The sequence below is a fragment of the Periplaneta americana genome, chromosome 7, assembly GCF_040183065.1.
Source record: "Periplaneta americana isolate PAMFEO1 chromosome 7, P.americana_PAMFEO1_priV1, whole genome shotgun sequence".
NCBI lineage: Eukaryota > Metazoa > Arthropoda > Insecta > Blattodea > Blattidae > Periplaneta > Periplaneta americana.
Window position 1 is genome coordinate 67446723 of NC_091123.1, and position 12104 is coordinate 67458826.

Below are 12104 nucleotides of genomic sequence, written 5' to 3' on the forward strand. Positions count from 1 at the left end.
TTAATTTCCTCCCGAGTGTCATTTATATTTGTTACTGTTGCTCCAAGATATTTGAATTTTTCCACCCCTTCGAAGGATAAATCTCCAATTTTTATATTTCCATTTCGTACAATATTCTGGTCACGAGACATAATAATATACTTTGTCTTTTCGGGATTTACTTCCAAACCGATTGCTTTACATGCTTCCAGTAAAATTTCCGTGTTTTCCCTAATCGTTTGTGGATTTTCTCCTAACATATTCACGTCATCCGCATAGACAAGAAGCTGATGTAACCCGTTCAATTCCAAACCCTCCCTGTTATCCTGAACTTTCCTAATGGCATATTCTAGAGTGAAGTCAAAAAGTAAAGGTGATAGTGCATCTCCCTGCTTTAGCCCGCAGTGAATTGGAAAAGCATCAGATAGAAACTGGCCTATACGGACTCTGCTGTATGTTTCACTGAGACACTACTACTACTACTACTACTACTACTACTACTACTACTACTACTACTACTACTACTACTACTAATAATAATAATAATAATAATAATAATAATAATAATAGTAGTAGTAAGAACATATATGAAATTATGTTTAATCACATAATTAATGTACACTGCATGCTCGCTGCAAGGTGGTGTGTAGCTGGACAGGCTGTTCTTAATGCGTCATCCAGGTGTGGGTCGTCAGCACGATGGATATTTGCTTTTTTTAGATGTTCATAGACGAAAATGCAACTTCACAAAGATATGTTAAACGAAAACACGAGTACACTGTCAGAGCAACACTGCGGACATTAGGATACTTTTCTCTGTCCACCAGAGTCCAGAAATTGTAAATGTTGTGTAGGAGGATGTCAAAGAAAGCTCTAATTAATGATTTAAAATTTCAATTTATAATTCTTTCAGATTATTTTTGTTTCGAAGATATTACACACCCTACCTCCAAGCTCACAAACTTCAACAGAAGCGAATCCATTATTGGCAAACATAATCACTGATTCTAGCATGGAAAACTGGCTGTTCTATTCCATTTAAATGGGCAAACCATAACTTTAGTTTACTTTCAAATGCAGTAATAACACTTATCATACCTGAAATATTACAATCTTTTCCTTGCAAAAAGGAATGTTTAAGCTACCGCATACTTCACTGAAATACTGCGAAAACATTCTAAGCTTAAACCTTTATTCAAATACTGAAAAATATTTTGTTTTAAAATTGAATTAAAATTTAAAATCAGCAATTTGAAATTTTATAGCTAAGGGTGCCAATATATCACTGGCTCCGAGTTGGACAGGCCAGAGTTACGGTCTTCATATATTATTTAATAATTTTTGATATGTAAATATCACTTGTCTTTCCATTCTTCTTCATATTTTAGAATAGCGCCTCACGTTGTCATAGATGTCACAACACAACACGATAAAAAAACTTATTTTCATACCATGTAACTAGTTAGTCCATACAAGTGCAAAGAAGCTCGCAACCAGCTTTGTGGGAATTGCAAGTCTGGGAAGAACTGTAACGTGAACATAGAGGCGTATTCATAATTTGTCTAAACTAGTGAAAAAGGATAACAAGCTTGTCGCTACTAATAAATATAATAAGATTAGAAAAGCTACTTTTCTCAATAAACAGCATTTCATCGGTAAGGGAAGAAACTTTGGTAAGAAAAGAAACTGTGGAAAAAGCGAAATATTATGATAGAGCAATTCGAGTTTGATAATAAAAAATTGGAGATCGAGTCATTTAATCACTCAAGATTGACAAAATTAAACATATCTGTATCCAAATTTAAAAATCACAGAGCGAATTTAAAAAATAAGACTACATCTTCCAGCAGTTTGTTTCCAACTGCCATTCGTGTGGTCATCGAAGTTTAAGAAAGCTGTAACTATAGGTACGCAATTCTTATTAGTCCGCTTTCATTGTCTCTTAGCTGCACGAAATTACGATTTAAAAATTTAGTGTTTTGTGTATTAGTATTACTGTTTTAATTTTTCGCTTCCCCTTTTCCTCAATTCCAAAATAAGTCATAAATCAGCGATTAACTTCCCTTCTAAGGTCGGGCACACCGATGAAGATGTCAACGTTGTCGAACATGACACCACATTTTGATAAGGATAGACTATGATAAAATAATTGATATTACAATGCGTAAATAGTATGTTTGCCATTGCGTTATTTGATAACTTAAAACATCTTTAAGAACAATATAGAATTAGTAATAGCGAGAAAGATTACAATTTAGACAGGATGGGGAATGAGATGCAGATTTGAATTTTTTACACTAGATGGGACTACGTTTGGAAACAAAATTGTTTCCAGTGTGAAACGCTTCCTTAACGCGATACAAAATGTTACTTCATAAAGCAACTAAACAGTGACTTGGTTATTGACAATAACTGTTACTACGTACCTACTACATTGATATGGATTATTAACAGTTTCCGCTATTTTATAGGCTATCTCGGAACAAAATCGCATTCCTGTAATGTGCTTTTTCAAGTGGAATAATTGTCAGTTTCAGTGGCTGCTCGTGATAAAATATTATTTGTGTTCCAAAATCGAAGAGAATTTGAAATAGTACGTTTTTAGCCTAATATGAAATGTCATGATACCAATGTTTCACTGTCGAAAAAACCGTATATCAATTCAAAACATATAATAATAATAATAATAATAATAATAATAATAATAATAATAATAATAATAATAATAATGAAACCTAGCCTTTTTATTTCCAATTTTTCCTGGTAAGCCAGTTTACCCAGTTCTTTACTCTTCAAAATTACCTGAACAGAGTTCATTGTTTACGTTTGTTAAAAATTAATACATAAAACAATTTACAAAAGCGTGTGTTCAGTAATACACTGTAGTTTGATTCACAACACACTGATACACTATAGCCTATACCAGTACTGTAATCCCATTCGCATAGATTGATTACTATAAATACATGCCAGTAAATATTATTCTTAAATAATATACACCACCATACAGATATTTAAATTCATTCAGCCAGCACGTCTTTGAAAGCCAAACTATGCTATATACCGACACTGAAGTATAGTAATTCACAAACTACACTCTCGTAGCAGCACTGTACACACATCCACATAAAGTAAACGTTCCGACAGTGAGATGCTGACACCTGCAGGCTAAAATAAATTTCCTCTTCGAGATATAGCACGTAAACGATAGGCATCGATGCAGCTGACATCTGTAGGATAGATTCACTGTTCACTTAATCCTTTGTGCTCTTGACGAGTCATAAGCGGCCAGCAAAGACAATTTTCTCCCGCGCATGCGTGAAATTTCTGTAACCTTCTTGAAAAGAACACGGCTTGTACGTGAACGGATGTTGCCAAGTTTACATAAGAGGTTTATGCAAGATGCGGGAAGTTCAAAATACTCGATCCTGATATTATACATCCCCACTACGCCAATACGGTATTAAATAATAAAACTTGTCGTGCATTAATGGAAACAAGGTGTTCACGTGCTCTTGTGCTCTTATTGACGCACCGCCACTGGTCAGTTTCGTGTCTAGAGAATTAAAAGTACACGAAATAATTGAAGTTTCAATTGTCTCCACAGGTGCGAATAAAGATGTTGCTCCTGCTATGTGCGACTTTATTCGCTGGTGCGATTTTCACTTCCAGCAATGGGTGTGGTACGGGTCCAGGAACTTTCAAAATATTTGACTTTAACAAGGTATGAATTTGTTCATAATGAAATTAGAATTCACTCACATTGTATACACATTATATCTGCAGTGCTCGGGAAAAGTGACATAAGTCAGTTTGCACAAACTTTTTTGATAATTTATTGACAACTTACACTGGTTTATGTCGATTTGATTTTATTCTGTATGAATTATTGTAATGGGAGAAATACTTATGTATTTTTTTCCAAGCGAGCAGATGTTCAGTAAGTTGTCAAATTATCAAAAAAGGTTTGTGGAAACTGACTTATGTCACTTTTGCCAAGCACTAATAACTTAAGTACGTATTTAACTGACAATTTGTTACGACTATAGCCTAATAACTTTTCATTTTTGTCTTTAGTATAAATGTTTGTATACTACGATTTTGATTGGTATGGTGATTTACCGGGAAGTAATATTTAATTTTTCGAACACTTGTAATAAGAATAATTTTTAATCACACTCTAATAAAAACTGAAGTCTAACTGCTTCTCCTCATTATCACCAAATTGATGGATTCATTTTCCTCCCAGATTGATTATTCATTGTGTCAAGATGATTAGTGAAGAAGTATGTGTTCAGACCATTTAAACACTGAGTGTGTCCATCAGCTTGTGCAACGCTGAACAGACTGCAAATCGGTGTGATTTGGGCGCATAACACTACGGTGAACCGTGTCGGATTCACTCATGCGCTTTGCTATAATTATCAATACAGACTAGACTTGGAACCTTCAGATCAAAATTTTATTTGTTTGCTCCTTAGCAGATATCTGTCACTTCACTATAAATGAGGAAGTTCTTTAGATGGTGCAATGGTTATTAATGTATTTGGAGACGGAATTCTTCACTTTGTTATAATGTGTAATTATAATACTTATTATTGTTCAGTATAGAGGGGAAAATGTTACATTTTTACGAAAAACGTTAGTAATTTCAGAAAGTGTAATTTTGTTTCAGATTTTATGACTTCGGATTTAGTTAGAAGTGTTTCTATTTATTAATCGTGCACTCTTTGGTTAATCGTGCGCTGAGCAACATAATATTTGTAGAATTTTTGCATTGGTTAATAATCTACCACATATATCCATGCAATAACAACGTTAACCAACAATCGCTCTTTTTCCATCCAGTGTATGAATTGAAGGGTTCAGAACCATAGTGGGCCAAGTGCCATTTGCTATAACCGTAGAAAACAAGTGTTAAAATGAAGTTATCGCCATAATTCAATGGAAACATATAGCAAGTAATATAAAGTATACGCATTCAAACTAAATGATATGTCAATCTTCATTAAACTATGGTATTCACTTGACTTTAACCCTTGCTTTCTCCGTTTTTAATAAATGGCGCTTGGCCCACTATGGCTCTGAACCCTTCAATTGTAGTTGGTCAAATATATGAATCCACTTGAAAATGATGGAAGTTAGGCTGTAGGCTACACTGTTGTATTATTCATCATCATCATCAGCATTAAGAACAGTTTGACAAACATCAGATTGCGTTACAGTTCAATGGCCAGTGGCTCTGGCTATATCACACCCTGGATGATATGGACTCGTCTTTTGGGTGCATCCTGGATGTGTACATCCCTCGGGGTGACAAGGCCCTTACGATTGCAGTGTCGTACAACCGTGTGTAAGTGATATTAACATTTCAACATCTGATAATAAAATTACAAATTGACATTTTTTGTAATTTTTATGGGTTTTTACGATAAGAAATCATTTTGGTCTCAAATGTTTGTGTTTCTCTCATAATTTTGTGACATGTTTATAACAACCTTGAACTTTAATGGTTCGCTGTTTAAGACGGTGTGTTCAAGGAAAAGTATCATTTCGGAATGACGTTAATAAATTTACATCCACAGATCTGTGGTAAATTGATTAATAAGTTCACTATATTCATATAAGCTCACATCCGATAACGTAGTGTAGTCGGGCACAATTTCCTCAAAATGTGAAATAATATTTTTACATTTTTACTGACCAATATTATTTAATGAACTAAAACATGGCATTAAATTTTCTTTATACATGTACGCGGTGAGGCAAAATGAACTCATGATTTTGAAATCTTCACTACTCAGTAACCTGTCATTAACGTTTATTGCAAGACGTATGAATTAGGAGGCACAAGCTTGCTATTTTTACAGAGCACAAGTTCAAAGTTAATTCGTGAAAATAACTCCCGCCAGGTGTCGTTCGTTGACACTGATTCACTCTCTCACCCGAGTCATTATATTTTCCATGACGCACAGTAGGATGTGTGGAGGAATTTATCAATTTGTTTCTTAATTGTCTGAATTAGTTTATTTAAATCAGCCGGAAGTGTTTCGTTCACTTTTCTCTTCAAATAACTCCACAAAATAGTCACAAACAGTCAAGTCTGGTGAACGAGCTGGCCAAGAGGTATCACCAAAGCGGGAAATTATCTTGTGTCTAAACACGGACCGCAGAGTCTTCCGAGCCGTGTGTGATGTCGCCCCGTCGTGTTGATACCAAATTCTGACGATGCCAATATTACGACGACGTAACAATGGAAATAAGAATTTGGTGAAAGAAATAAGGATCTCTTACACCGAATGTTGGCATGACTCGCACCAAACTGCCACCTTCTGGCTATGAAGTGGTTTCATTTGCAGTTGTCGAGCGCTCCAGTATCGCACGTTGTGTTTATTCACACTACCAGACAATTCAAAGTGGGCTTCGTCTGACATTATTAATTGACGTGTAATCCCTGTATCTTCGTTATTAAATGAATAAATTCACTGCAAAATTCCATTCTTGAGATGAAGTAACTGTCCGACATCTCTGGTACTATTTGAATTTTGTACAGATGGTAATTTAAGTCTATGTGCAAAATCCGACGAAGAGACTTGTTGGACATGTTAAGGGCAACAGCAGTTCGTCGACATGTACTGCGAATGATAGCAGCACTCTTTCGATAGTCTTCAGTGTACGCACAGTTCGAGCTCTGCCTGCAGGTTTGCTATCTCTTGCAGAAGCTGTCCTTCATAATTTCTCAATCCAGCTATTGATTGTGTTGTGATCCGGAACTCTTTCATGTCTTTCAACGTTGAAATGCCGCCTGAATAATCGCTGTATTGTTATAATTGAGTCTCCTTTTTTTAATGATTCAATAGTGAATGCCCAATGTTCTACTGATCGACAAAGCATGTTTATTCAGTATATTTACTGAAATTTTAAATGTATTATTGGTCGACCAGCAAACTTGCTATACAGACCACTGTTAAATTACGGAATATCCCATCCAGAATATCATGATGAGGTTGGCTGTAAAGGCTCCTCTAATTAAATTTATTTTTTAATTAATTAATTAATAATTTTTGTGAACTATGAGAATAAAAATATGATGATGATTTTCTGTGTTAAATTTCTGAAGAGTCGTCAATATTGCTAAGAAAGATGTCCTGAGGTAGTTTCCTTTTAAGTCTAGATGGCTGACAAGATCTTGCTCCAATGTTATATGTCAGCTCCAGGAACACCAGGAAGTTTGCTGAAGAAAGATTTTGACATTGAATGGATGTACTGTTCTAGTGGAAGAATTCCCAATTCTTGATGCAGTTGTTGATTTCTTACAAACCAGGGGGCATTTGTTGCAGTACGCAGGAACTTGTTCTGGAGAACTTGTAGGCGATGCATGTGTGTCTTATTTGCAGTCCCCCACACTGGCGCTGCATAAGTTAAAAGAGGTCGTACAAGCGAGGTGTAGAGTAGCACTGAACAGTCCAATCCAATTTGTGAAAGCCTATTCTGGAAGAGGCTAGCGTAACAATGGTGACAGTATACATCCTTGTGGTACTCCGGCCAAAACTGGACGAAGCGTTGATTTAATGCATCTATACGTACTGAGAACTGGCGCTCAGATGAACTTCTCACGACGAGTGTGAGATAGTCAGGAAAACCAATTCTATATCATTTTAGACTGAAATAATTCAGATTTGTTGATTTCAATAATAGGTCTAAAACAGAAATCGTTGTCATGTAAACCTAAACTATTGATACTCTGACCACAGTCTAATATAATACGAAGGTTGAGGTGATTTTTTGGATTTCTCGCGATACAGCACTCCAGCGGTTAGCAACTGAGAATGCTAGGAACAACAGACTGTGCCGGTAATATTTCGCAGAGTCTGCGATGAGGTGATAGTAGCGATCCTAATGCCTAGCAACTAAATTTCTGACTGTACTGTGCATACCTGACCAATGTTATGCCATGCCTAGCTTCAATCCACCTCAACTATGGGATGAATATTACATAAGTCAAAACCATAAATTCACTCTGTTCCACCTTATATTGTGCATTGTTTCAACAGGCTGAAGCGTAATCAGATTTTCAAGGGATCTGTGAAGGAATGGACCTCAACAAGTTTTTTACACGAATTCGATGATAACGCACCAGGTGAGTTCAGATTTAAACATTATATAAATATGCCTCTAATTTAGTGATTATGAACATGTGAGCGTGAATTATATTATGGGAGTAGTGAAAAAATAATGGAAAAATACAATCTGTTTCTAAAGTAATTCTCACTTTCAGTAATTTATAGAAGAGAGCATGGAAGATAAACTATGATGAATCAAGTGGCGTATGTAAGGGCCCCATACATCCAAAGAGTTATCGGAGGCTTCTGTGTACAGACTTGCCTCAGGAAGTAGGCTATGTCTGAATTGGATGACTGTCCATATTCGCTAAGACTTAACTCCTAGGCAATAATTAACAAAGAAGTCGTAAGAGATCTTTGAAATAAATAATTCTCCGTGGAGAAATGCGACCACTCGAGGAATACTATTCCTCCATAGTTCCACATTTGTATAAAGGCATAAGAATAATTTCTCAAATCTGTATCTTCATAGTTTGCTGCCATTTCGCTACAGAGAACTATTTAAAACGAAACAATGATAAAATCACAGTCTAGTATATACAGTCACGAAGCTTGAGTTTTTGAGGGTGCTAGGAACAATACACTGTGCAGGTACTATTTCGCATTGTCTGTAATGAGGCGATAGTAGCGATCCTAGAGGTTAGCAACTATCTATGGATGAATATTTACTACGTATTGAGCTTCGTGACTGCATATACTAGATTGCGATAAAATCTTGGCCACATGCTCGCAGTATCGTTTGTTCCTATGTTTACTTTTTTTCACGTTTAATTTGGATAACATTACGTCGGAACTCTCGAGACTTTCTCAAGGTAAAAATCTAAATACTTTCGCCCATACACGAGGAGATTTTGCTGTGCATATTGGTTCGCACACACTTACCTGGAGGCAAGCCTCTGCTTGTATGAGGTCCTTTAGAAAACTCCTTCCACTTTTGTCTTGTTTTGTTTGCATTGTAGTTTCCCTGGTTAACCATAATAATATAACAGTGACGTGTAATAGTGTGGAAAAATAATGGATCTCATTATTCGAATCTATTTTGTGTTTGTGCTGTGTTGTTATATCTATTATAAAAGCCTTGTATTTACTTTATATTGACCGCCACGTGCGAGGTAGTCTGTTACTTCCATATGTCCGATATGGGTGCATAATTCTTAACAAACTAGGCCAAAAGATGCTATAATTGAATTGAATTTTATTATTATTATTATTATTATTATTATTATTATTATTATTATTATTATTTTGATGTGACTAAGAATAAAGCATGAGCATGACAAAGGAACTATTCTACCATTATGCTTCAGAAACTCAAGCTTGTGATTCATTGTATTGAATACAAATATTCTACTGTTGCAGTCCCATGGGAGTCCAATGTGTTTATCCTGGGAATCGATTACGAAAAATATGTGGTTGTTAAAAGTTACCTTGTAGGAAAGGATGATAGTGAGTATATCTTAAATTACAGACGGTTTTGGTATATCCCGAGCACAGGATGACACTCTTCACATGCCTGAGTGTCTTGGAAAGAATTTTAATTGTCAATAAATCAGAATTTCACGTGGATTTTAAAGGGCGATCACACACCTAGCATGGCTTTCTCTGAGAGGGGAGAAAAGTTGTGTCATCCGAGTCGCATAATGAATAATCCTGTCCCGTTAGAGACCCCAGGCTAGATTCATCAGCCATTTCTGGGACGCATTCAATTTCGGTGCTGCATAACACGAGCACTTGAGAGCGTCGTTAAATAAAATATTAACGTTACCATTAATACTCACCCAGAACTTTCTTCGCAACACCTAGCGGATCTTATTTTAATGAGTTTATGTTACGTCATCATTTGGACATATGATTTTGTATTGTTAACAAAGCTCATTGAGTTGTTCTACTTCCACCTGTTTGTGTTGTTGACCGTGCACTAAATACTAGTTAAGTCTGCGATTTTATGAATGGTTTGTCCTAGTGGTTGCCAATGAAAAACGTCGGATCTGAGGTTCGCGAGATAAAAATCGGGGTAGATCGATGTATAAAGAGTGATCGAAATATTTAGCACTGTTTCCTCTGGGAAGGAAGTGACGCTGACCTATATTGTGCATAGATTTAGAGAAAGCCTACTGAAGAAAACCAGATTTCTCATAGACGGTCCCATGAAAAATTTGTCGGCCATTTCCTGTCCACATTGAGAGACGAATCCGACCCTCTGAGTGTTCGCTATACACAACCTAGACCGCACTTCCCTTTTTATAGACGAATCAGACAAATTGGGTGGTCTTCGTATTTGATCTGGAGCTCACACTCCTCTTCATATGACGAATAAAACACCCTAAATGCTCCTTCTACTTGACTAGGAGACGAATCCCCTGAGATCTCGCTATAGGCCTACATGAATTACAGCGCACTTTCTTTTTAGGGACGAATAAAACCTAGGTTATCCTTATACTTGACCTGAACTGCACTTTCCTTTTTTTAGGGAGAAATCAATTCCCCCCCCCCCCCAAGCACTCCCTTTACTTGATCTGGATTGCACTTTCCATTTTAAGGACGAATAAAACACACAGGCGCTCGTTTTACATGACATCAACCGCAATTTTATTTCTTTCAGACATTAATCAAATCTTCTAGATATGCGGCTTTCTAAACATCAGCACATCGCACCAAAATATCTTCGTTGATTTTATGAAACCTCCTATGTGGCAATACGCAATATAATTTTTCAGAGGAAGAAAAAATGAATTAAAAATCAGTGGGCCTACGCAAGAATATGAAGTAATTCGGTAGAAAACGTTGGTGAATATGATGAACATGTATCATCGAGGATGAGAGTAGGCCTATTGAGATTTGGTTAATTCTTTCTTCGTTCTGAAAAATTATATTCTGTACTGTCACATGGGAGGTTTCATAAAATCAACGACGTTATAAGAAAGGTTTTTGCTTCTAGATGTTAGCTGACATTTTTCAAACTTGACTCCGAATTAAACTCCATTGTCTTATTAATACAAAAATCTTCCTTTTTTAAATGTATTGACATATTTAATATATGAAGAATTTTATATAAATGTAAATTTTATGTTGTATAAATATTTTTTTATTTTCTTAAAGATAATTCCGTTCAATAATGCAGAATAGTAACTCAAATATGCGTTTGTTTACAGCTCAGATATACGTTGGTTTTCGTGGGATGAATCCAAAAGAAGATGCGATAGAGGCTGCAAACAAGACGTTACAAGAAAACGGCATGAGTCTAAAGGATCTAGCAAGATTCCCTGACTGCGATGAGATGTTGAAATTGCTGGGCGTCGAACCATAAACACATGCTTATTGTAACTTAAAGTGTTTCTACACAATTATAATTATATTAATTCAAATTTATAAACAATGAGAAATGGTTAATAAAGTGGGTACATTGAAATTATGATAGACGAGTATAGGAATGTCCTACATAAAGTCACAATATATTTTCTTGCATCCTCTCCCCATTGTTTTCACCCACATCTGATATTGTACCTTAGAATTAATATTACTTTTTATGCTGTCACGAAAACCGTTTTCGTTAAGATACTTAGCACATTATTACTTTGGCGCGTCTGTGATGTATTTTCACGGCTGTGTTAAGAACTAGCACTAGAAAAGGAAATCGAATGAATGTTTAAAAGATGGATCATTTATACCGAATGTCGGTATGACTCGCACCAAACTGCCACCTAAGTTAACCTACTCACTACCTCAATCTACGCTGCCCTTAACAATGCTAATCTGAGACGATCTACCTCCTTTATCCTAGGTTAAAGTCACCTAAGATAACAAAACCATTTTAATATGTGTATGCAGAAATATCTTCACTGTATCTTTCACAAAAATGCTTTTTTCATCTTTTAACCTTTTCCCGTTATCTTGGGATAGTACAGCTTCCCGCTTTGTTCCGCGTCGTTAATCTTCTGATTTCTTACTGACGGTTTTTTTTTTTGTTTTGCATTTGCATGTCTCCCAACTTAGGCTTATCTA

The 12104-nt window shown here is 35.9% G+C and overlaps 1 protein-coding gene across 2 annotated transcripts; it reads left to right on the forward strand.

The window, feature by feature from the left end:
* The first annotated feature begins 1460 nt into the window (after positions 1-1460).
* On the forward strand, positions 1461-11505 carry LOC138702701 (uncharacterized). 2 transcript variants are annotated; one of them, XM_069830023.1, is made up of 6 exons: positions 1461-1652; positions 3587-3703; positions 5205-5332; positions 8034-8119; positions 9462-9548; positions 11255-11505. In XM_069830023.1, exons 2-6 carry the CDS (start codon positions 3599-3601, stop codon positions 11407-11409), a joined length of 561 nt encoding a protein of 186 aa, XP_069686124.1. In that variant the 5' UTR covers positions 1461-1652; positions 3587-3598; the 3' UTR covers positions 11410-11505. The 2 variants fall into 2 exon arrangements, with proteins under 2 accessions (XP_069686124.1, XP_069686123.1); XM_069830022.1 differs by having other exon boundaries at positions 1461-1634.
* The last annotated feature ends 599 nt before the right edge of the window (positions 11506-12104 follow it).

Excerpts from the sequence above, each read along its gene's own strand:
- LOC138702701 (XM_069830023.1), top strand. The coding sequence starts at position 3,599 with ATGTTGCTCCTGCTATGTGCGACTTTATTCGCTGGTGCGATTTTCACT. Across the intron at positions 8,120-9,461 it reads ATTCGATGATAACGCACCAG|TCCCATGGGAGTCCAATGTG; the intron begins GTGAGTTCAGAT and ends CTACTGTTGCAG. Across the intron at positions 9,549-11,254 it reads CCTTGTAGGAAAGGATGATA|CTCAGATATACGTTGGTTTT; the intron begins GTGAGTATATCT and ends GTTTGTTTACAG.